The sequence below is a fragment of the Platalea leucorodia genome, assembly GCF_965183815.1.
Source record: "Platalea leucorodia genome assembly, chromosome: 1".
Taxonomy (NCBI): domain Eukaryota; kingdom Metazoa; phylum Chordata; class Aves; order Pelecaniformes; family Threskiornithidae; genus Platalea; species Platalea leucorodia.
In genome coordinates, this window is record NC_138823.1 from 162,474,190 (window position 1) to 162,501,473 (window position 27,284).

General features: G+C 39.7%; 1 protein-coding gene across 1 annotated transcript in view; it reads right to left on the reverse strand.

The window, feature by feature from the left end:
- The window catches only part of SCN5A (sodium voltage-gated channel alpha subunit 5), a gene marked incomplete at both ends in the record, with an annotated part of 173,222 nt that overhangs the window by 137,124 nt on the left and 8,814 nt on the right, over positions 1-27,284 (reverse strand). Inside the window, 3 exon segments of the mRNA XM_082325486.1 lie at positions 11,784-12,014; positions 20,075-20,166; positions 24,887-25,015. Of these exon segments, the coding sequence (XP_082181612.1) occupies positions 11,784-12,014; positions 20,075-20,166; positions 24,887-25,015 (452 nt within the window).

The window sequence follows — 27,284 nt, forward strand, 5'->3', positions numbered from 1 at the left end:
CAAGCACCAGTAACAGTAAAGATTTGGCCCAAACCCACACCCCTTGCTGTGTGCAGGGTATGACGAAGCTCACACTACCATAACCTCACTTCAACTAGTACTTGTGCCAGTTACATGGAAAATAGTAGAGGTTTACCTCCAGCTACTGTGAATCACATCTTCCTTGGCACTGACATTAACACACCTGTAGCATCAAAGAGCAAACACTCCTCTAATGAATTCCCTGAGTTGTTTTGAGGAAAGGGTTAATAGCAAACATTACTCAGCTCAGTTGTTATACATTACATTATTATTTGGTAGGGACTACAGATGGGACATGGAGCCTGGACAGCAAAACACCGTGACTGTGGAGTGGAGTAATGTCTGCTCTTCCCCATCACCAGCAAATGGACCTTATACTAAACACAGTCCAGAAAATAATATTTACTAATCCAGCTCTCAGTTACAATTACATCAACACAGAGTAATTCAATCTCTCCAGCATCCTCAGAGCTCCTGACTTTCCAGGGACACCAAGAAGCTTGGTAGCCCTAAGGATCAGCGATCCCTTAAAGCTTAAGTTTGCAACAGCATTAGGAAGATGAAAATATATCACCCCATTTTTTCCTCCTATACACCACGAGTTGCTGTGTCTCAATGCTCTGCCTCCTACACTGCTCAAAGCACACAGGATTAACCCTAGTTTTAAAGTTGCTGTATGCAAGTAGTGAGGAAATACACAAATTCCTCTAGACTATTCTTGCAATGTCTTCCTTCCAAAGTAAATTCCTCAAGCTTCTCATAATTTCTGCTATTTCATTCTACACTTTTTCCAATTTATCAGTCTTTCAGGTTTCTGCATTGCTCCCTTCCACACCAGGCAATTCTAACAGCGCAAACATTCACGATGGCTCCACCTGTCAAGTTAAGGGGAAAAAAAAAGGCAAGCTTCCTCAAAAAATATAATTTATTCTAATTAAAGTTATGCTCCAGCATAATTTCCACACCTACATCACACCACTGAGCAGAAAGCCAGTGGGGTACGTAGAGCTGCAGGGGAGAAGTCCTCCTCATTTCTATGCAAAGGAAAGGGAAAGTTTCCAGTTCAGAAAAATGGAAAAGGTTAGAGTCAGCTTAGAAAACATGGTTTCTGAGTCCAACTTCTGTTCCTCCTTCAAAGACCCAACTGAAATTATATTTTGACTCGTCTTACAACAAATTCATTCCAATTTGAATAAAACGTATATATTATCACACTCGTATAAAGAGCAGCATTCAAATATCATTAGTCACTGCCCAGAGTAGAGTCCTCTGGCTGACTTTCTAACAAAAACTTCAGAGAGGTGTCTGTTATCTCAGACTATTTATTGCAGCCACACGGGTGCTCTTTGGTTGGAGGCTTTCTCCCTGTGCTTCGGCCAGCACAGAGCACTGACAGCCACCAAACGTCCCGATTCCAAATTTAAAATGCAATTCAGAAAGCCCCGTCACCTTACAGTTGCGATACATGACACACAAACAAAATAGATAACACCTCCTCCTTGCCCTTCCGCCCACCGGCACAAACACACTATACCTCCTGGTAATACACAATAATTAAAACGAATCCTTGCTGCACTTGCTGTGCGCACACTGTGTCACACGCGGTGAAGTCTCTAATAAATGAAATTGAGTTTGAAGATGAAAACCATGCCTCACAAAAGCGATGGAACAGGATGTATTAAGGGTATTATTAGGGAAGAATGCTTGGGAATAAATGGCACTGCCAGTTAGTTCTTCCCTGCTAAAAGGGGTTGCAAATGATTATAATAATCAGTTACTCTCCTGTTGCTCACCCCACGGCAGGGGATCTGCTCTCCTCTGCTGTCCCCTGGCATTTGCTCCTCCCAGCCTTTCTGCTGGGTTTCACAGGCTCTCAGGTGCTCTCCTCTCCCTTCTTGCTTCCCATCATCCTTCTCTCCCTCTTCCCCTGGGCACTCGCTTCTGGCCCAGCTCTCTCCTGCCACCTTACCCCTTCACTGTCTGGGAGGAGATTTTCAAAACTTCAGTTAAAAAAGGAAGAGGAGGAGTTAATTGTGAGGATGGTTGGGTGGGTGGAGGGGCAGAGTCCAAGAAGCCAACTTTTTTTTTGAGGATCTTATATGCAACATTGGCTAATATATGACTTTAGGGTAACTACAGCCCTGAATTCTGGGCATGAGCTATCTTGCAGGAGGTATGGAGGGGCTGGGAGGGGGTCATAGAAAACCATACAACAAGATGCTGAGAGGAAAGTGGTCTCCTTAAGCTCAAGTGTCTATGGTAGGGTCCTATCAGTGCTTCCCCCCATGCTCAAGACAAGCCAAAGAAGCAATTTTCCAGCCAGGGCTCGCAGTCACCATAGCACAGAAAAGAACGTGTCCAATTTTGGTAGTACAGCTTTTTCCCTCTTTGAGAAAAAGCCACTAAAAATATCAGTCAAGCCCTCTGCTAGATGGCTCCCGTGCACTAGGAAGAAGCTCTGAAAGCCTCAAAGATCCACAGTACCTGGTTTGTGCTGCCTGCACAGTCCGAGGGAAGGAAAAGCACATCAGGAGTGTATGGAGCTGCAGAGAAGAGGGGAGCAGAGAACTTAGATGCTCTGCCAAGGCTGTCAGATTGGCTTGGGGACCATGCCAAGTTCATGAGCATCCCAAGGAAGATGAGACAGGAGACAATGACTAGCAATAAATTCGCATGCTGGCTTTTAAACATCTTCAGATAACCTCCTTCTTTGTCTCTGTGTCTGACCAGTCACGCAGACCCACGATCTTAGGGCTGTAGGCTGTATCACACGTAACTAAAAGCATACTTAGTACCACTTGTTTAGACATATGCTTCACATAAATAGGCAGCAAAATGCTGAAGTATGCTCTCTGGATGTTTTGTAGAGGTTTTACGTTTTGTGGAGTTTTTTTGTATGTTTCACACAAAAGAATTAAAATCAAAAGCTGCTACAAGGGTCGAATGCATTTGTGACTACAGATGCCAGAAAAATAGAAGAAAATACTCCTGCTTCTACCGTGATAAAAAAAACAAATGAATTGGATCAAAAACTGACTAAGAGACAGAAGCCAAAGGTTAAGATGAAAAGTCAATGTGCAGTATCTCTGCAGGCTAACAGAGGGCTGTATCTGCACCACTTTATTGCATTTATAAGTACAAGGGAAAGAGAGGGTGAGCAGCGAGGTAACAAAATCTACTATACATGGTATTTTCCAAGTAAATCAAGTCCAAGGCCAGGACTGAATGAAAAACAATACAGAGGCCTATCCCACTAAAAAAATATGAGTGGAGAAATGCAAAGTGAGATATTATATTGTCAGAATGTGAAGCAAAGCAGAGAAGGAGATAATCTCACCCATCCATAACCTTGGCAAGTTTTAAATTCCCTGTATCAGTTCAGGTAAGAGATACAGATTTTTTTAGGGATCTTTAGCCAACACTTATGTAACATGAAGCTGTGATCAAAGAAAAATGTAATATTGAGATGCCGGAGGAACAGGATGGAATACTATATAGGAAACAACCTATAAACCATGGCTTGTCTCATCCAGAAGACAGACCACAGCATTGCTTTCAGCAGGGTAACTGCTGGACTGGAGGGAATTGAGAAGCGGGTAGTGGGAATGACTGGGAAAAGTTTAATAAGAAGAGCAATTAAAAAAATGGAGATCTTTTATCTTAGAAAAGAGGTGACTATCAGAGTCAAAAATAGCATGCATTCTGAAAAATTGGAACAGGGAGCTTTGTGTGCTCCCCGTCACAGAACGTGATAACAATGTTTTTTGCCCTAAGAAAATGGGGGGGTGGGGGAGAAAAAAAAAAGAAAAAAAATTTCAAAACTAAAGATAAAGGAAATATTTTTCACTACACTTGCCATTTCAGCTGCTGAAGTTACTGCTGCAGGCTGCCCCTGTGGCCAAAACATTCAAAGAGAATTTTGTTGCTTATGTAGATAAGGATATCCAGAGTTATAATAGTTAATCTTAATAAAAATTTAGAAAAATATCTATACTTCAGGCTGTATTAATTTCTTCTGGAACACGTGGAGCCGCTGTGTGCCACAGACAGATACTGCTGTAGGTGTACCAAGGCCTGGCAATTCCCATGTTTTATCTCCACCTCACTTGGGTGAATTCAGCGCTTGAAACCAGTGCAATAAGGAAAGCAGCAATGCAAGCCATTCTCTAGCAGTGGGCTCACGGGGCACCTGGGCTGACTGTTCAAAGTGAATGCTACCTCTTGCCTTTGGAAGGCACATTATTGCTGAACCCAGAGCAAGCAGAAGTCCATGGACAGGCTCCAAAGGGCACAGACAGGGTCCTCTCAAATGCTTCTTTGAACTTCACTGTGCGAGTCAAGTGGTATATTAGTTTGGTAGTTTATGAACAATTGGAAGGTGCAGGAAAACTCTGAAAATGTTCAGTCTGAATCTTCTGTGGCAGATTTTTCCTCTAGTAGATCTCTCCTTTCTGTAAGCAGTAATGCAATGATAAGAGCAAAAAAAAAAAAAAAAAAAATGTACATAGGAGACAAATCCTCCTGTTTTACAAACTGTTCCAAGAGAAGAACTTACTCTTTTACCACAAGGCCAAAAAAATTCCTATTCAATGGTCGGGAAGACACTGTATTGGATATAACAGTACCAATTCCTATGTTTTTCTGATGCTTGCACTTCTTCCACTGGGTCTTTCTTTTTTTATTTAGTTTAAAACGCTAAAGTGCACAGGTACAATACGCATGTTAATAACACATCAGAGCATTAACGTTTGAGCATTTATGAAGCTATTTATCAAAAGATCCACAGCACCCGAACAAAGCCACAATATTTACAGTTAACGGCTGAGTAACGTGAATAGATTCCATGCTGACAAGCACAGTCTGAAAGCCCAGAGAGGTTCTTTGTCTTAATCATTGGTTCACATACAATCATACATAATAAAACACCTATTCCAGTCTCAACCTGATTTATTGCTTCCCTCTTTCCTCCCACCTCCATAATTATTCATCAAACACTCACTGTCTTCTATTACCACCTCAGACAACACCTCAAACACTTCAGCTCTTCCCAAACTTGCTACATTTATTATCTGACTTGGACATCATTTTGTATAAAGTTCTCATATAGTTTCAGAGAATCTGATCATACAGTTCCATTTCAGTGGTTCCGAAAGCAAAAATGAAGCAATTCTTCAGGCAGAGCTAATAATCAGGCACAGAGCTTAGAGAAGATATACACACATCTATATACACACATACATACTTTTATATATTCAAAGATATATGTCTCAACATCCATGCCCGTTTATTTCAACAGTGCATTACACCTAGGACATCAAAGAGGAGGATGTAAGAAGACTCTAGAATTATTTCACATGGGTCTGGAACCGCTCCTGATTTATCAGCTCTGAGCAGTCAGAGTGGCTCTAATTCCATTTACATCTCATGCAAGACCAGTTGCTTCCCACAAGCCTGTGATCCCTTCTCAAGTATCCAAGAAGACCATGATTCAGATGGGTATCACATCAATGTTCAGCAAGTTGCTCTGCAACCAAAAGTCATCTGTGAAAAATGCTCACGTTCCTCAACCTTAAGGCATCTAACATGGCTGGTTTAGTTGGACCACCTCCCTAGGCTGCCTAGTATGATCAAGGGATATAAAATTAAACAGGCTTCTCCAGAGGCCACCTCAGAAAGTTCCTTCTCCAAATCACTCCTATCGCTTTGTTGGATATAATTGGGAGCTGCAAAGACTAAGTACATAAAATAAGGACCTAAACTTAATGTATTTATACATCTTTCTAAATATAGAACCTGAAGCAACCATAAGTCTTCTAGGTTTAACTGGAGATGACAAAACAGATACTACATTTATCTTTATCTGGATTTTTTTTTTTTTATAATTAAAGCTTTTTTTTTTTCAGACCTTTGGTAACTACACAGTTTGACTTCAGAAGAAGAGAAAAATCACTGCCATGAAATGAATGCCAGAAACTAGTCTGGAAGAAAAAAAATAACATCCTTGAAAAGTCCTCTTTTAAGCTACAAAAATGGCAGTTGACTCCTGCCAGTAAAAGATTAATAAATCTTAAACATTTTTTTTTTTATTATTATTTCAACATTCTGGACAGGTATATCTAAAAGAAATTACAGGATTTTATTTTACCTTACAAGATAATGATTTTGAGAGAAAACATATATCGAACACTTTGAAAACAAGACCCTTTCAGAGAGCCTTAAGTAGGGTATTTAGTTTAAGGAAAAAGAAAATACTGGGGTCTGAGACTACCATTTCAAAAGTGATTTTATAATAATTTTACTATATTTTAAAGGTTTTTTTCTTAAGTGTTTTTTCTTATGTGTTCAGAATTTACATTGAGGCCTGCTCTACAAAAGAACACGCTATTTAAACTCAGATTTCTACTTTCTGACTAGTCAATAATCCATTTTAGTAATGGAATACATAAATGACATTAAAGATCCTACAGTCACCAGCCATGTGAATCAACTACACTCAGTCCATTGGTACGTCTTTTCTCTCCTTAAGCCAGTGACATATTTGACATCATATACCTTTCAATCCACTCTCACACATTTATAAAGCTTTACTTCATCAAATACATCTTTAATTTAAACACCACAACCTAAGACAGGCCTTCAAGCATGTTATTTGCAGCTGCTTTCCTAGAAATCTTTACAAGTATTGGAATTAAGCTTGCAGTTTTCCCGTCAGCTGGTATTTCTAAACTATCAGCTCTCCTAAAGATAACTGACAGCTCAATAACTTTAATATTGATACATTGATCACATAATTTTCATAATGCTGTGGATGTAAACTATCACTTTTTTTTACTTTTTTTTTTTTATTTCATTTTTATAGATGAGCACTGCTGTATCTACAACTTCAGATTCCCAGGTTTGTTATTATTAATGTCTAAAAATAATCTTCCTTGGGCTTATTGATTGCAGTCCCTTACCAAATCTAGAATTGCAGGTAGGAAAATAATTGCTTACCAGTAGCCAGTGTTTTCGCAGATCAGCAAGCTGTGCCTCCATTTTAACTTTACCGTTGGCCTACCTACTTCTATCTAATGCTGAACTGTCCCCCATGCCACACTCCATTCATACAAGCAAAGAACAGTGCTATAGAGAAGGCTGGGAGACCTGATGAGCCCCTTCTGCCTTAATCTTCCTTTTTCCCCTTCCTAGGTTTGCAGTGGTAAGCATTACTCATTGGAGGCAAAACCAGACTGATAACTTTTCTGATAAGCCTTCTTCTTAGAGGTTGATGTGTAAATTGTGGAGACCTAGAGTCATTTAAATTGATGGAAAGAACAGAAAAATCCTCCTGTTCATCACAAGATAGATGTGCCTACCAATAGGCAGATTTTCGATCTGCATCAACACCGTGAGTTGAGGAAGGACTAAGCAGGTATCTCGCCTTACCATGACCGCTGTGCCCAGTAGCTAAGCTGAGAAACCAGAGGCACCTGCAGTAACATAGATGAAGTTTCTTTCACAGAATTAAGCTTTTAATGACAATGCCAAGAAAGTCCCCTTCTTGACGGTCTGCTTGGGAATATTCAATGTCGCTTTTGTATGCTAGGACTTCGTGATTAGTGAAGCTAAATGGAAGAGATCTCTCAGCGTGAATTTTCTCACTGAATTCCCATGCTTAAGGGCTCTGTCCCTTGCTTCTCAAGCTACCTGGTATTTTCTCCAGCTGCAGGAACCATTGAAATGATGGATAGAACAAATTGTTGGGTGGATAGGCAAGAAATCCTAACTCCTGATGGATTTTAGTTTATATGACTGTCTCATGGCAGGTGCACAACTGGAGGAGAGTACCCAACAATTCTCAACAACACTAGCAACCTTGCAATGTAGGATTGACAAGTTCATGTAAGAAAGATTAAGTGACAGCCTAAGGCCTGAAAGAGGAGGTGGTGGGGGCTGACTGCTTATGGATCTATCGTGCACAGAAATGGACCAAATACCTTTTTTTTCCCCAGATTTAGGAAGAAAAGATTGTTCTTCTGCCGCCACCACCACTACTGGTGCTGGTGTGCTGTCTTTATTGGTGGTAGAGGCAGGAACAGGGGTAGCAGAGAGGCCGGGCAGCACCTGCACCATCAGCCAAGATAAGTGTGGTGACCACAGTGGTAAAGCAGGACAGTACATTTGGGTCTCGAGTGTGTAGCTAAGGGAAGGAGTTCCTGAACGCTGGGGGCTCGGTGGGTATTTCCTCAAGGATCAACCAAAAATCAAGTGTTACCACGTAATTGTGGTTAACCCAATGATGATGCAAACAAAGTTTATAAACTGACTTTTTCCCCCATCTATAAAATGAAAAGAATAGGGCTGAGAAGACAGATGAGAAAAAATTTCCTGCCTGAGGGCTGAAAGGAGCTAAGGAAAGAGGATACAATTTAGTCCATATACCAAGTCGGTTTTGAATAAAAAAGCAGAGCTGAAGCTATCCCCGGCCCTCTACAAAACCAAAACGTCTCCCGTAACAAGTGCCTGCAGCACACAGTTATCTCAAACTAGAAAGGGCTCAAAAAGACTGAAAACTGAGTTCTTATCTTTCTTTGCATGTCATGACTAAGTCTCTCAGCTATTTCCTCTGTGGCACCAGGCAATTCTTCACTGTATTACCCTTTTAAGGGGTTCCACTCGTCTTTGGTTTTCTATTCATGCAAAAAAGGTTCAAAGACACAAGAGGAGGCTGATGCCATTTCAGAGGCTCCCTGCTGTCCTTTAAAACATTAAAAACTCTCTCAAAGAATCCAAAGCAGACTTTTGCTCTCCAAGAAGAGCAGAACTGGCATATCGCCCCATTTTGATTCTCTGTTTTGGTATCGTGTTGAACAGAATTAACAATTCATTTTTCCAATTTTGCGTTTGAGTGTTTTTTACCCCTTTATTTCTTTAGATCCTTTCTTTTTAAAGTGTTATTACAAATCTCTGACAGCATTTCAGGTTTCTGTTTTCTGTTTTTTAGATCAGTATCCCTGCTCCAAACTAAACGACTCAGCCACAATGGTTTTGAAGTCTCCAAAGAGCTTTTGTAATTGTCTGTGCTCCCTTTGAGTGAACCCTACTATCTCAACATGTTGGCCAATTTTCTTCTCTAGTTCTTCTTCAAAATAAACACTGACACTACTCTGTTTCTTAATATATTCCTCTTTTTATCTAATTTGGTCTGCCTACACTTTAATCTAACTGTATGTATTGCTTAATTCCCTGCAGTACTTGAAATTTGGACTGTTATTAAATTGTGGTCAGTACTACTCTGTTAAACAGTCACTTCATTTCACCATAATACTTATGCAAAATGAAATATAAAGCACTATCCCATCTAGTTACAAAATGAGCCAGTCCTTTCATTTCTGAACTGCTTCAGTGCAATAGTCAACATTAAATGAAAATCCTACTTAATATTGTTCTCCCTAGCCAAATAGCTAAGCCACCTTCTCCAGCATTTCGAGGAACACTTCATTATTCTTATTCAGAGGTCAGTACATTTTTCCTATAAATCTTCTTTTCTTCTAGTTCTTCAGTGGCCTGCTGCACTGACTCAACACTTCAACTACTTAAATAATTTTTGTTCATCCACCATAACTGATGGCTGTTTGCCATAATGCACCATGTCTTTATTTTCAGATATTATGAAAACATGAATACATTCACTGATATTATTATTACTTACTATTAATACCACATGGTCAAACTTTAATTCATTTTAATCCATTATCGCACCAAGTTGATTATCTTTGTAATAGGTAAATCTCCTTTAGTGATAACACGTATATTTTCATGACCATATTGCTGGATTTACTAAATGGATTTATGGGAGCATCTCCCCTCCTCCCCATATCAGGACTACACAAATAAACTCTCTTATGGTATGCTAGAGCAGCTGTACAATTCCTCCCATTTAAAGCAACATTGCAGCTGGCCCTGACATTAACTATATTTTTATAGAGACTACCCCATGGTACATTTACCCTACTTCCCTTTCCAGAAAGTCAGACTATCTTCACAACTCCATTTCATCCCTTCACCTTTATTGCAGGGCTTTACACTTCCAGGCATCACTATTTTATCTCTCAATACCTCTATAAGAGAGGGAGAGCAGCATCTCACACAGCTGTCAGTTATCTGTGGGTGGAGGAGCTGTGAAGTGCCTTAATCCACCACAGGTGCAGAGATACCTTTACTAGCTCCACCAGCACTCATCTCCAAGCTGGAATGACAGAGTGTATGGGTGGGAAAACATATCAGCAGGTTTATCACTGGCCAGCAAAGGTCCAGTGTGGCTGTTTACCTCTGGCACAGAGCTCTTTCCCCTCTCAGCTGACAAGAGGGCAACACTGAGGGGACACTTGATGGTCAGGGCTAGTCCCAAAGATGGCCCTTATTCATCCAGAGCTTCGTGAGCTTCCCTTCCTTAATGCTGCATCAACCACATCATGCATTAAAGATACCAGTGTTGAGCTTTTTATTCCTTGAATGAAACCATTCTAACACCACTGCTTCCAGGGCTGCTCAGACTGCAAGGAGAGGAATCAAGCAGAAAGGCCAGAAGTCACCAGTGGGGAATGGTGAAACTGCCCTTTGCCCAATCCCTGGACCATGTAGACTGGCTGAAGAGGTGTATAATGCTGAGAAGCCAGCAGGAGTTGGAGGCAACCTTGTGCCAGGTGTTCAGCAGTCCTGGGTCAACCCAGGCAACTTCCAGGAGTCAAGTGTGGGGTTTTTATAGTGCAGATGGCTGGAGACATAGGACTGAAGGATCCACATAGTCAGAGCAGAAGTACCCCGTGACACTATGTCACGTCCTCCCAACTAAATTTCCAGTTAATGAGTTGACTATGTGGTTCATTCTCCTCCTCAAAATAAATAAAATACCAAAGGTGACTGGTCATAAGTTCACCAATGCACATCAGTCTGGCTGCTTCCTTCCCTCAAGAGCATCACTGAATTATTTTAGATGTGAGCCCATGTCCACGGCAATTGGTGTGGGTCCTCCAGTGACAGACGGTTTTGGAGCGGCAACAGCTGGGCCACTTGTTTACATTCTGAAGTTTATTTACATGAAATGCTGATTTTTTTTAAATGTTAATAAATGAGTTCAGTGAACCTATTTCATTGTAATTCACAGTATAGCAGACTGTAGAATATTAAAAATTGCTTTGGCCTAGAAAACAAGCCTTTTGATAATAAACATCAGAGCACCAGATAGTGCAGGATGGCCCAACCCAGATAATGAGTTAGAGCCCTAATAGCATAAGATTTCCTTAAAAAAATGCTCTTGGGATTTTTCAGATTAATAAATACTGAATTGCTCTGCTTTGCTTTTTGATTTTTTAAGACCCTTAATTCAAATTTTGAAGTTTTGCTAGATAATGCAAGTGCTATAAATTGTCTTAAAGAAACAGTGTACAAACCAGACCCACACACAGAGCTGAAATTTTCATGTGATTGCCTAATTCCAGGAAACAGAGCATTAAGAAAAATATAATGAGACACCCTGAAACTATTAAAATCTTCATTGATGCAACAAGGACCTTAGTCTGTATCATAGGAAAGCACCAGAAATACTTTCAGCATGAACTGTGCAGGCACCACAGAGGTCAGAAAAAGTGTTCGAAACTACATCAACATCACGAAGAGCCAGTAGTCACGTAATGCCGCATTTGCTGATTCACATGTAGATTTTGGTCAATAAAAAAAAACTGACAACCAAAAAACAGTTAACAGGGTAAAGAAGAGCTTACCTGGATCACTAAGAAATTCCTCCGAGGTGTTCCACGTCCTACCATCCAAGTACAATGTGCCGTTGGTGGAGTTAAATTTGGTGTAGTCCCTGACACACTTATGTCGCAAGTTGCCCATGAAGAGCTGGAGGCCTATGAGGGCAAAGACACTCAAGCAGAAAACGGTCAGGATCATCACATCAGCAAGTTTCTTAACAGACTGGATAAGTGCCCCTACAATGGTCTTCAGTCCTAGGGAGATAAAAGCCAAGAGTTTATAGACTGAGAGGCTGAAACATGTCTGCAGATAGCTACTTTTCATGATGAAAATCTCCATGGAAGGGAAAATCGGAAGGGTTTCTACTACATTTTTTTGTAACTGGATGGCATAAACGAGAGACAAGTGATCACTATGAACATTTACTTTGGCCTACTTTTGTCTGGACAAACATCTTGGTATTAGTCTTACACAAACACTGATTTAAAAATGGAGGGAAAGAACTGGATGGAGAAACAGCAAGATACAAAAATATTAATGGATAAAGAAAATACATAATGTCTTTTATATTTTCATGGAGCTGCAGTAAAGGCTGTAAAGCCTAAATCCCATCGAATTTTGAAAATGTGAATTGGTTTTAAGTCACTCAGGTGATTCTGATAACTTTATCCCTCACATAAACAGATGAAGTAGTATGGAAACGTTATTTATTCCCTGATTATTTGACATATTTGAGTGCCAAATCTCTGTCCTCATATGAATAATTCCTCTGCCTTCAATTCATTTGCTTAAGACAACAAGAATTTGGGTTTAGAAGCCAAATAATACAGGTAATCAAATAAATCCAGTGGAAATCTATTTGAGAAAACAACTTGAGGCTCCCACAATACCTGGGCGAAGTTAATAATTTTATAATATGCTGCCAATGTGGATAAATCATCTTATTGCACACACCCAAGGCTTGGGTCACACAAATTAGCTTCTCCTGTGTTATTTCACCCTGTAACACTAACTTCAGTTTATTATTCTATAAATATACAGATATAAATAATTATACTGTTTTCGCAAAAGATATTGCCTGCTTTTGAAGTGGTTTTGGAGATCAGAACTATTTAAGCTAATTGAATATTACATGAATACGACAAAACCCACTCTTTTCAAAAAAAGACCCTCCTAAACTTGTGTACTGTAGCTGGATGTTAATATCAGCTGCACAATGGTAGCAATTTTGTTGTTTCTTTCCTATTTATAGTTAATTAATACTCGATAAGTAGTAATCAGTGTTTCTGATAATCAGTGTCACCAGTATGGCAGCAGTAAGAGAAATTGAGTTAAATGGAAAAAAGAAAATGCAGAGAGGAAACAGGAGGAATTCTCCTGGGCAATACTCAGAAGCACATTGATTTGCTCACTGAATATGATCACACACATTAAATCTCAGTTCCCTGGAATTCCACCCCAAGAGTTTGGCAGCCACAAAGGTTAAGCTAGTGCTGTATAATTTAAAATAATATGAAAATGTACTTGAGGACTCATAGGAAGGCAAAATGGGTTTTTGGTTTTGCTTAAAATTCTGCGGTTAAAGTAAAGGGAAATCATAGTTTCTCAAAGGAGGATGAGCTGCTAGAATGGCCAACAGGTCCCGCAGTCCCTGTATCCAGCAGCCTAAAATATTCCACTCCTGCATGGGGTATTGTCATTAGGTTAACCCGTGAACGATATTGACGTGTATAAAATGGCCATTTAACCAAAAGGGACTGACCCATCTGGTGTGGGTAGCCCCCTTTCTCTGTTAAATTCTTTGTTTGCCTCTTTGAAGTTAGTTTGTGGCATGGTAAAGAGGGAGAGGTTAGACAGCTCCCTGCTCTACTCAAAAATAAAGCAAAAAATATTGCAGTATAAACATTAGTCAAAAGCTGGATTTTCATGCTATCTGTGCTCCTCACCAGAAAGAGATTTTACAAGTGAGATCAGTTCTATTCAGGTACCTAGAAGAAGGCCAGCTCGGAACTTTTGAGTCCATCTGTAGAGTTGGCTACCTATTTTGATGCCTAAATAAAAAGCATAGCTCTTCTGAAAATCTAGTCTTGGGTGAACTTTATACCCGAAGTGAAACTAGTTTTAGTTGTAGCCCAATTCTGAAGGGCTTCTTGGGGTCTCACCCTTATTCAGTGTTAAGAATATAAGACCTTTAATACAGCCAGATCTTAAACAAGTAGTGAGGTGGGGAAAAAGAAATATGATTTGTAAATGCACTAGAATATTTGTTTATTTTATCTAATATTCTGAAATGTTTCCGATGATTCTCATCACTGGTTTTCCTTTGAATGCACAGATGTTTCTTCACTGAAGCTGGTGAAACTTGGGAAGTCCAAATGCAAACTGAGTCTTAAAAAGGGAAAAAAAAGCCAAACCGCTTTTTTTTTTTTTTAATTCAGTACCCTCTGTGGAATCCCTGCAGCACATTTATTCATTTGTAATAAAAATGCAAGCTTGGAGGCTGCATTTGTATCATCTAAGCACACTAATTAATCTTACTCACATGGGCAAGGACAATGGTAGTCCTAATGTGAATAGGGATAATATTAGGAAACAAGACCTATAAAACCCTAATCACCAATAAAGACTATCTGTTTTCAAAATCAGGCCCCAGTATTGTAAATTTCAAGGTCATTTCATGAAACATGTTTTTCTCAGTTTACTTACTGGGGTTTTAAATAGAATAGTAATCCTATACTATTAGTTTTACAAGTTCATTCCTTGCAGGTATCAAATAATTTCTTTATGAGAGGGCTTTCAGCTTTACTTCCTTTTTCTTTTTTTTTTTTTTTTTGTTTTAATAGCATACAGGCTTCTGAACAGTTTAAGAAGAGAATGCTTTAGTAATACAATTGCTGTAATTAAAGACCATTTAAAAAAAACTTGTACTCTGCCTCCTGGACTTTTGTTAAAACTTTCCAGGAAAACCATTTGGGGAGTGGACTTATAATCTAACTGGTTTTTTTCTCATCCTTTAAAAACAAAATTTGGCCAGAAAATTACGTAGTGTCCATCAGATTACTTGGCACAACACACTGCTAAGGAAAGCATTTAAATCAGCATTCATTTAAACTTTCTGTGGCTCATACGTGGAAGGACTGAGGGGTAATAAGGACACCCAGAACCCCTTGCAGGTGCTCTGCATTTCTCTGAATCAATCCCATGTTTTGTAAAAGCAATGCTAGATGTATTCAAATGTAGAGCAGTGTTAAATCTTCTAGATAAATAATCCTCCTTTGAAATAGTGCCAATGAGACCACTGCAATATAGCTTCATAGAAGATACTATTTATGGGGCATTAAAGGCATTTACTTAATTCTTGCAAGTCAAACATCAAACCAGGCAGCATGCAGCAAAAACTGAGGATCTGATCCAAAGCTGAATAACAGCTACACCCGTTAATGACAATGGGTCTATAGATTACTCCCTGTGGAGTAATCGATACAGGCTTTTCCTGAATCACTGAATTCTTTCCACACTTCTGGGCCAAATCCTGCTTGTGTGACATGAACAACACCAGAAGATCCAAAATCAGTGGAATGAGGGCTGTATAGGCAGCCTGACATCTGCAGAAAGCAAGAAGGATTTGGCCCAAACATTCCTGTTAATGCAGGTAGAAATTAACACATTCAGAGGTTAATCAAATAATCAGTTTTCAAATGCACATCAGAAACCATAGAAAATGCAAGCAACACCAAACAATGAGAAATGGCAAGATCCCACACCACCATCCATTCCTCCTACGAGATGTGAGAAAGTATTAGCGTAATTCAGTATGACATCCATACCAGATGTTGGCAATCACCTACAGAAAATCAGATGCTTTCATGGAAACCAGCGGGGAGAAAAAGCAGAAACAAAAAAAGAGAGTGTGACTTGCACTAGGATTGTCCTCACCTAGCCTACTCCTTCTCCTGAGGATATGCATGGGTCTTATAAATGCGAGTCATGTACATGTAGGGAGAGTTCACCCTTGTGAATGTATTTTGCCATTAGCCACTGACATGCGGGGTAGCAAAGAGTTTAATAGCATGTTGGCAAACTTGAATGGTTGTCAGCATTTCTGTAGACCATCTTTGCATGGAAATGTGACTATCATCAGGCCAGTCTCCAAGGAAAACACAAATATGCGTGTTTCTCACCTCTGGGATAGTTACTTCTTGAGTTAAGTGATTTACCCACCAGAAGGATGACATTTATCTCTGTGCAGGAGGACTTCAGTGAGACTGAAGCAGCAAACGGGGGTCAGTCTCCTCCACACAGCCTTAATTCTCGTGCTCCAAGCTCTGTTCTGGCTATCAGTAAAGTACTGGATAACATTCGCAGCCTATTTATAGCCTTTAGACTCACACTAACTTAAATGGGAGCTGGATCAGGCCCCAAAGTGCCTTGGCCCAATTTTCTATGAGGTCACCTTTCGCCGGTATCCTGTCATTTTATGCGAGATGTCCGTGATGTACATGCCTGTTCTAGAAAGAGCAGTGGAGCTTCTCTAGATACAGGCACTTTACAAAATCCTGGTAATGATGATGAGGAGGAGGAGACATAGAAGGGTGTACCTCAGGGCTTTACATTATCTCAATTAGTAGTTATCAAAAAACTGGTGATTTCTATGCAGATGAACTATTATTCAAGACCCCCTGTTGTCATGGGAAGGGTTCCTATTGAGCACACTGGGACGTGGATACGCTGGTAATGGGAGACAAATGAGTGACTTCAGTGGGTTGTTCTGCTGCTGACCATGGTTCCTATCTAGATTGAAAACGAATGAATCCAGTTGCCATGGCAATGTGCAACACTAATTAATAAATAAAATCACTGAGAGTTAAAGGTTTTATGCTCCCATAGAGAAAATATTACCTATTTCTAAGCATGTGAACATAGGGGATATATGAAGAAACTAAAAACATTTTTCTTTAAATAAGTCTGCATAAACAGATACACAGCTACTGTACAAAGCTTGTTTTCTCTCAATATCACGAGCAACTGGAAAACAGAAAGAAATGGGTGTGTTTGGTGCAGAAAAGGGAAAATTGAGGGGATCCATGAAGGTCCTCTGGCATGTTAAGGGCTGCCACAGAGGGTAAGGCACTGTGTCCCTACACAGTGGCTGTAGGGTAAAAAATAATGAGCTGATAATGCACCAAGACAGAGTGAGGCTGGATGGGGGTCTGGATTCAGAGACAGGACCTGCAGGTGATCTGTGGCTCCTGGGGAGCAGGAGATCCTGGCATGATGGCAACCAAACTGAGCCCCAGATCTCCAGTGAGCAGGAAGCACACGGCTTGCTGGTAGATTCTAATATTTGGCTTGCTGCATCTGGATTTGAACCTCCCCTCCCAGGGCAAGTCTTCTAATGGTGAAAGTAATGAGGTGTTGGAACAGACTTCTCAGGAGGATCATGAGACTTCCACCTTTGAACGATTGTTAAAACAAGTCAGACAATAAATATCAGGCCAGGTCTGAGCTATCCTAAACACAGACTTAGGCCAGGGGAACGGACTCTGAGAGTTTGGGAGATCTTTTTCAGTCCTGTGAGTCTGTGTCCCCTAAATGTCCCTGTGCCTGCTTGCGCACTTAGAGCGAGGCATTAAAGGTAGGTGAGATTTTTAAAAGCACTAATTGTTAGCTTTACTGACTCCCTCTGGAGTCAATAGTGAAACTCATTGATTTCAAGTGAAGCAGAATGCCTTTGAAAACCAGCCTCTAAGTGCTTTGCTGGACAGAAGCCTTACACCACGGAGGACTTGGCCCGCTATTTTCAGTAAACAATTTCACTGAGCATGCTGAGTCCAAGTATGTTTGTGCAAACATAACTACCTGATGGAGAAGTGTGATCAATTTTATTGAGGAAAAGCTTAGATATTTGCAAAGGAGAACACATCTCAGCATTCTTCACCTAAGATGTAAAAGTAACAACCACCTTCTCCTCTTTCTAGCAGTTGAACCCAAAAATCTCACGGAAGATATTAGTGTTCATCATCTTTTCATTTTTAAGCCTTTTTTGGAAAAATATTTCATCTCAGCATAAGCCTATGTTATCATTAAATACTCAGAGTGATACCCAAATAAACACAGAATCATGCCCAATATTTCTTTTAAAATATATGTGTCTAACTGAAAAATGAACCAACTCCTCTGAAATTATCCGCTAACTTTATAAAAAACCAACGTAGTTGTGTAGGCAGCTAGGTGTTCCTTGGCGATTTGTAGCTCTCCACATCTGTAATTTAAACATACTCAGGGCACAGGTAATCTTGACAATAAAATCTAAGGCCAGATATTCTATTAGCATATCTTCATGCAGTTATGTCAGCAAATGATTTAGTTACTTCTACCTAAAAATGCAGTTATCAAAAAACTAATCAAATAGTCAGTCAGAAAGAAAAAAAGAGAATGTGAGTTATTATGTATTACTCTAATAAATAATACCCTCATCTTTTTTTTTTTTTTTCTTTCTATTAACCAACAAATGGAACAACTCTGGTTTTAATATCACTGAAGGGCTTTGGTGTATTTTTTAAATAAAGTTTTTCTGAATCTCAATACTCCTTTTTTTTCCCACTAAAAAACCAGCCAAAATTTATCATTTGATGTAAAACAAGCTTCTGCTCCAACTCTAATAAAGAACAGCAGAAAATTGCTATATATATAACTCAGCAAAAGTGACAGGCTCTGCTCTGAAGAGGCTCAAGATTGAGACAAGATGGAAAGTGAAAGATGTCCCCTGGAGATGGCTGTCCCTCCAAGTTAGTCTTCAAATCGCTAGCAATGGAAGTTAGGAAACTCCAGTTTTCTTTCTGATTAGCCACTACTACCCCACATGATCTGTAAAACTGCGCTCAACTTTCCGTTTCCCAAGAAAAAAAAAAATCCTTTCTCAGTGTAAATCTAATTAGCGAAAATGTAACAAAACCTCTCTGCTAACTGATTGTTCTTTTTAAACTTAAAGACAAAAATTAAGGCAGGAACTGATTTTAAGGAACACCAGATCTAATTGTCTTAAAGTATTCTTTAAAAACTATATTCTGACATACACTTTCAATGAAAAGTACCTTGCTTTGTCAATAATTTCACTGATTTTCATTAATTTAATGTTGGAATGAGGGAGTAAGCCCTAGACACATATATATATGTTTTCTGAAAACCTTAATTCCAGAATTCCCATTTCTAGCTTATACTTCATGTGAGTGTTGTCCCTAAAAGTTGACACCGCAGAATTTGTTTAGGTTTATATTACAGTGTAGATGTGCATAATATGATGGATGGAAAAGCCTTTCTAGCCTCAAAGAGCTGTATGTGAGAATCTGAGCAGTTCTCTCGACGTTTTGAGTATTTTTGATATGTAATTGCCAACATCTGTTCAGGATTATCACCCGTAGGATCTACCATGCATGGTTTTTGCTATCTTCTCTACCTTGTCATGCAGGTTGGAGATGTTAAACACTGAGGCTGAATGAGACCTGTCCATAGATAATGCTTGGCAAGAAAGTATCGTCGTATAGTTAGTCCACTGAGATTGGACTCATCTCTGAATAAATTACTTAATAGTAAATATTATTTATTATTTTAAGAAATAGTAATAGAGTAGATAAAAAGCTATGAAAAAAGAGCTTATTTCACCACCAGATTTGTAGTAAAACACTGATTGTTTTGGGGGGGGCAGGAATCATATCCTTTAAAATGTGAGAAAATGTGTGTTGGTGAAATGCTGAATCTACCGAAATCAATGGTGAAACGTTTTCTCATCTCTTCAGGGTCCAAAATTTAAACAGTGTTTCTATCACATGCAAGTGGATAAACACCATGACAAATTAGGCTATCTATGCCTGCAGTCTTGAAACCTCACCTCATAGCACAGATTTAGATGCCTCTATCGATGCGCTTTTAAACATGAATATGCATTTTGAGGTCATTAACCTTCCATTTTTAAAAATCAATATCCGAAGACTTTAAAAGAGTTTCATTGCCGTTTTCACATGGTTCATGAATGAGTACTTTATGTATGTGATTCATGAGCCACTGCATACCACCGTTCTTACAGCAGCACTCATTTTACTGAGGTCTGTTATTTTGGAAGCACTCTAATTCCTTCTGCCCACAAACCAGTATTGGAAAACGTATGAAAAATGTATTCTATTGACAGGTCACATTCCCTACATTCCTCCATTTCCTGATCAGTATCTATGGTTAAGTCATTTGTAATTACTGTGTTTACTACTGGAAATGGCATGTAGGCTTTAACTGCAGCCGGAGTGTTTAACCTGATTTTCACCTGAAATGACTGAGATTGTTTTCAGCGCCCGCAGTACTCTGAACGTTCGTAAGGCTGAGACATTGCCCAGGTCCACAAATTCAGTTATGTATCTGTAACAAGGGAAAGTCACACACAGACAATGACAAAACACCAGCAAAAAAACAACAGTCAAAGGGACAAAGAGAGACAGAGAAAGAATCACTTGTAGCTGAGAGCCAAAACGTAAGGATCAGGGCTTCTTACCTGGGATTACTGAAATAGTTTTTAAAGCTCTCAATACCCTGAAAGTCCGAAGAGGTGAAACACTGCCTACATTCACAAATTCTCCTACATACCTGTAGAATTAAGTCACAGTTATTTGGAATTATACAATAGAGTATGAGACTTGTCTGAATGAAGAATGCATTCATACATAGTGGGAGCAAATGCAGCTGAACAAGAGGTGCATCCACTTTTCAGGCCGTTCTTTGATGCCATTTGTCCCGGGTTTTTCACAGTACACATTATTTCAAATGTTTCTTGAACTATTAAACTTATCTAATAGGCATCAATTCTTTAAAACTACTGGGTGAACTTTGTTATCGTGCTGTTAGCAATAAATACTTTAAAGATTTTACCATCATGTAGTTTAACAAAAAATTCTTTACATTATAGGAAACATTAAGAGTTATTTTGCTGCTCTTAAAAAAATAAAAGCTTCAAATACCCAAGTAATTTTCACATAATAGCTTCTGCAAACTACATATAGGACAACACGGGAAAATACCAGTGCAAATGTTTCTACTGGGTTATTTATTCTAAGATGCTGTACTCTGTGGTAAAGCAGATGTTGGTTTCAAGAGATGCTTAAAATTTTATTTTGTTTTGTACATCAAATCCATGCCCTTTGGCTGCAGGAAGATGGATTTTGAATTAATATAATTGCAATCTAAACTAAAGTAAAAACTATTTATGATTAAAATACCAATCCCAGCTCTTCACTGCTGTGCCTATTTTGGTCATCATGGAGACCCATGCCACATCTGAACAAAATGCTCCCAGGAGGGCCAGTTATGGAATGAGTTTGGTTTTATCAGTGTTGTACAGAAATATTTCCTCCAAGTCAGTATACAGTAAAAGCATAGTCACCACTGTATCTTCTGAAAAAAAACGCTCTTGGACCCTTTAATTTCACTGTTAAATTTCTATTAAATTTCATTTACATATTCTACTTCTTTGAGGCATTTGTTTTTACATGTTAAAGAAAAAAAAAAAAAACCTCACCTGGTTATTTTACAAAGCCAGCTTAAGTGGGCTTTGTGCAAAGGCCTCTGGGGAGGACAAAGCATCCTCTCCATGCCTACTAATCCAGATTATAACCTGGAAGAGCAATATTGCCTCTCCTCTTCATAATCTCATAGGGCAGTCTGGGCAAAGATTTACCTGTTTGGTAATTCCTACCCAGGTTTACGCAGTGCTTCTCTCCCAAACTCTTCTGCAGCATGCCAGGGTGGAAAAAATAATTTGGGGAGAAGCAATAGCATGGGAATATGGTTTTGCTGACCAGAGATTTGTAAAAAAACATTATTAATATGTGAACAAGCATATGAAGCAAATACTACTGCTTCACATTAGTTAATTAAGATTTATTTTGGCCATTTCTTGGATGAAATTGCAGCAGACCAGTTCCACTTTATCAGGGAGCAAGAAGAAACTGGAATTCCCATCTCGAATTTTCCTGTTAGCCAGAGGATTGCTTATTGTCTTTAAGCTTTTGGCAGGGCACTTTCCAACCCAGAGTTACAGCTGCCTCTCCCTTGCCTGTTCTGGAAAGTACTTGCTTGTCTGGGAAAGAGTGATCTAAACAGGGGCACTTTCATAATTTCCCCTGAACCCATCCGTGGCCCCACAGAGGGTCACAAGCCATGGCTATGTCTGTTAGCACAGGGTGGGAGAAAAGCCCTGGAGACCTGTGGCACCTCTTACTCTCTAGCATGCTACTTAAAACTACGCTCTGTGACCCAGTCTCTGCTCTTTCTGCCCAGAAGAGGAGATAAGAAGTTATTTTGCAATAACTGTAAAGCAGGTGATGGTCATTCCACTGTAACACCCACCACTGAAAGAACAGATTTTCTGTTAGCTCAAAACCCTTGGTCCCTCTGGATCTCATGGCCCCTCATCAGGCTTTCCCATTTTGAACTCTCATGCCATCTTTGTTTCCAGTTACAGAAATACCTCTAGCATCACACTAGCTACAAGCAAAGACAACACCAGAGTTACCTGTATAATCAGTCTTACTTTAAATGACTCGCAAATTGGATTTATATGAAGGATAAATCATATCAGAATAGAGTCCATTATCCAACACTCTGTACTGTCTGCTGCTTGCATACTTGGGAAGGAAGTTTCATTGTACATATGAAGATAATATTGCAGTCACTTTTAACTCTGTCACTGCTGCCTATGGGCTCAAGGAAACACTTTTCTATTTCTTTTTTATTCCAGAATTCCAATTCTTTTTTTTTTTCTATTTGAAAAATGTTAATGTAATATGCCTTAAAGTAAGAAACAATAGGAATGGATGATGGTTCTGAAGAGTGCAGCCATTGCTATAATTTGATGGTGAGAAACTTGATTTTTTGCAGTTGCAGGCCCCCCTGTTTTAGGAATCTTCTAACTAAGAGATGAAAAATCATCTGGAAAGAAAATTGAAAAGTAGGTAGGAAAGAAAGCACAGACACCCAAGACTCTCATTAAATAAGGCTTAAGGAAGTTTTCATGAATCCTTGGGCTGGAGCACTGAGTGGCCATTCAAGTCTAGAAGAATCAGAAAAGCAAAAAGAGGTGTAAGTCCACAACCTCTGGGAACCAAACCCTGCTTCCTACCTACAGGGAGTGAATCACCTCTGGGCAGCTGTCCACCTCCAGGTCTGTGCAAACCTTCACATCCTTCCAGCTCCTAAGCCCCAAACACCCAGAGATAATGTGGGCAGAATTTAAGGGGTATCCAGACCTTGTCCCACACTAACTGTTCAGACTCGAATTTCAGTGACAGTAAATGAGATGCTCCCAGAGGAGTTCTGCAGAGCTGGCGCTGACACCCCAACCTCTGCCCGAGCTGAGAAGATGAGGTGGAGCAGATGCATTGCCAAGGCTGCAAGCTGTGGCTCATCGTGTCCTTTTCTCTGCTCCTTTCTGTCTCCCTGTCAAAGCCCTCCTTTCCTTGTAGAATAGAGGCAACCCATGCACAGAAGATGTCCATGTCCTGAATTCAGAGACCTGCAAATGAACTCACATCCCAACTCACAAACAGATGAACTATTGTACCCTGCTCTTACCAGCTGCCTGATGGACAAGAGAGCAGGCTGGTGACACCTTGTGTTGTTCTGTCTTGCATCTAAATGTTGCAGGAGAATTGCACTTAGAACTGCTTGAGGAAAAGTTTAGCTGAGAAAAATACCTAATGTGTGGTGACCTGCAAAAGCTCCTCCCCATCTGTGTTGCACTTTTTTTTTTAAAAGCTTATCACGATGGCCAGATGTCAGTTCAGCCAAATCCATAGGAATGTAGTAACAGATACCAGGATCTGGCCTAGGGCTGGCTTTGATCCAAAGCCTACTAAAGTAAATGGGAGTCTTCCCGATGAAGTCCACATAAGTTTTACACATCTTCATGCTGTTCCTCTGCTAAAAGCTGCTAAGAATATCGGTCCTGATCCCTGCAGCCTACCAGAGTTTTTCTACCCAATTCAGTGGCCCTCACTGGCGTTTGAACTAAGTTTGGTTGAACATTTTTTACCAATTTTGGTTCCATTTAAATGTCACGGGCCCAGGAGTTCAGCTCAAATGTCAGTGCTAGCAGCCTTGCATCTCAACTAAGGCTGTGAATTATGAGATTTAAAGACAGTAGCAAGAACTAAACTAAAACCAGAACATAATATAGGTGTCATTAAGCAGAAAATACAGGGAGATCAGATGAAATCCTTCTACAATTAGGAAATGGGACTTTTCAGGGCATCTTTACTAGCTTCCACTTCAAGATGGCATGCTCTCTTCACGTGCTTTTCTCTCTTCTTTGACTATGAAGAAAATCTGGATTTCTAACTCAGCTGGAGATAGCGACAGTGTCAGACATCTGCCTTTGGCCAAAGCTTGGGCTGACGCTGTGTCCGCTCTGAGCGTTGGCTGACTGCTCCCCTACCCCCGTGTATTTTTAGCTGTCTAGATGCCACAAATCCGTCAGCTCCTTCAAAGCACCAGAACCCCACATGTCCTGAGTGAACTCTAATAATCTAGGTAGAAATATACAGCTGAAGGGCAATATCATGTTGGGGGCGAAATTTCTATTCCCAAGATATATAACAAGTTTCAGAGGCCTTTAAATTAATTCCCTATAGTAGTAAAATAGTAATTACTTTCAGGACAAAGAGGGTTTGCGAAGGGAAGAACATGAAAACAGCTTTGGTGGTGTTATGGATGGATAGATTATAAACAGGGATTTAAATACATGGGTATTCAGTCACACTTATAACACTGTCTATTCAGGGGTCTGAAGCTTCCCAAAACTACAATAGGTAGGCAAGTATTATTACAGATATTTTACAAAAGCTCTCTCTGTGGAACACAGAGAGAGTAAATAATTTCTCCAAAATAGTCTAGTGAATCGAGAGAACAAAATCAAGAATTCATGTGACTTCTTCCTCTGAAATCACTCAGGAAAACAAACTCCATCTTAATATACCTTTCTCATTTTCAGTACAATTTGAGTGAAAAAAAGAGAACAGCCAGACAATTTTTTAAAAACTTCTATTGCATATTGCTGTCTTGAAATATATAAAGGAGTGCTACTTACGCCATAACAATAACACTGAAATCCAGCCAGTTCCATGGATCCCGAAGGAAAGTGAATTCTGTCATGCAAAATCCTCTCGCCAATATTTTTATCAATGACTCAAAAGTGTAAATGCCAGTGAAAGTGTACCTGGGGAATAAAGTGGCCAAGATAAGCAAGAGCATTAGCAAGCAGTAGATGGCAGGAATGGCAGAGGCACACTCAACGCAGTCCTACTCACATGAGACACTCCTGCCCATCTCCTTGGGGTTGCTCATGTGAGTCATGGCTGCAGCACCGGGCTGCGTATGAGCAGCTTCATGTGTGGACCAAGGAGCACGTAAGAAATGGGAAAGCGCTCACGACAGCCGCAGGATGAAGATCGTTTTCAGCACAGGATGTACACTGATGAATCCTCACTCATTAAATCAAGCATGAATACTATGCTACTAAGCTGGGCTATGGGACTTTTGAAGCTCTGCCTGCAATTGCCAGTGAAAGAGGAATGGATTATGCCACATTCCTTGTTGTTTCTCTGATCTGAAGAAGGGTGGTTGTCCGATTCATACCTCTCATCTCTTCCTGCCCAGGCCATTTTGAAGGATAGCAGGTTAAAAAATGTCACCACTAGGTGACATGAGCAAAAAAGGCTATTTTTCCTGCAACTTCCCTAGTGTTTCACTATCCATGGCAAATCACACCAGCCCTCAGAATTAAACAACAGAATTCCCTCATTGAAAAAGAGGAAAATAACTTCCACCTGAATACTATATGTAGTAATTTTGACCTGCCTGACAGTAAAAGAGACATGAGGGTGGTTTTTTCCCTTAGTAAGATAAGTTGTTTATTACCAACAGCCTCTTGATTGTGGTGATCTCAGATAGAACATACATCTTACCTTTTGTAATAAAGATGATGTTTGTAATAAAATTCAGCAAATTCTCTGTGGAGGACAGTAATGTATCTGACTTATAACATTCAGATCTGTATTCATCCAGGGTTCTACCTACCACCAGAGACATACTTCAGGGCATACAACACCTCTTTTTTAATGTTTCTACCTGAGACATCTAGCCCAATGGGACTAGGTATTCTAGGCCATATCTTAATAAAAATAATAAATTATTAGTATCCACCACTAGCATTCCCTACCCCCTTTCTCCAAATGAACATGCAGATGATACCAAAGCCTATTTAAAAAACTCAGACAAACACCTAAAATCCCATAAAACACAAATCTTGCAAGTCATGATGTTAGGGGCTTTCACTGGAAATGCTAGCTTGAGTTTTCTGTTCAGTCCCTAGACATCAGTAGCTATAATGGTGCCATCACACACAAAAAATTATAACAGTTGGGATTCCTGTTTGGTAACAAAAAAGGTGTAAGCAATTACAGGTGGTAATATAAGGAGGAACTTCATTATGCATAAAATAGCTGTATTCCGCTGATCTGCAACTGGGCACACATACAGGTAGTGGCAAATCTCACGCCCTCCTGCCATCATGTCACACAGTAGAGCTAGTTATACATGTTATAAAACCTCAGTACACTTCATCTTAAAATGGAGATTAGCAGGACTGTTTTTGTGCATCACTGGGTGCCAAAGGTTTCTCATATCTCCTCTTTGACCATACACTTAAGCATTATCTTGTATCCGACTTTTCATGGCTCCTATTTAGTTTTGCTCTGTATTTCAAATATAGGTCATCCACGTGACAGTCTCTTTAAGCATGTGTATTCAGTAATACATGCAGAAAAACACATGCAAAGAACTAAAAAAAAATACTTAACGGTACATAAGCTCATTAAAATGATAAAGCACTTGTATTTATTCAGCATGTCAGATGGTTTAATTGATTGTATAATCATCATCTAATTCTAAATGGATCGGGCAAAGTCCTCCAGCAACTGAACAGCTTCTTTAACAACAGAAGTCAGGATTTTTAAAAAATTTTTAGTGAGGGTAAGTTGAATTGATTTCTTTTTTCAAAATGGTAAGAAAAATGTTTTAAAGGAAGATCTAGGGCAAATATTTGCACAAGGTTACTCTTGTATCCCCTGTGAGTCTCTGGAACAGCAGAACAAAATGGAATAAACGTATCTGTTCCAAATCCAATATTAATCAATTTGAATTAAAGTTCACTGGGTTATTTCGCTCCTCAAAAGTACTTGCCTTTGATTTCATTCCATGCATTTGAGGAGGGAAAGCTGAGAGGTATGAAGGGACGCAGGAGAAGAGAAAATATGGAAGGGAAAGGATTTACCCCATGCTGCCTGGGTCCATTTGAATTTCTGCTCTACGTTTCTTGCGTGCCCTGCTCGATGCACTGATAACATTACCCACATTTTCCTGCCTACAGAAGACACGACAAGCACTTCGATATTTTCCTCCAGAATGTTCAAATTCCCAGCTGTAGA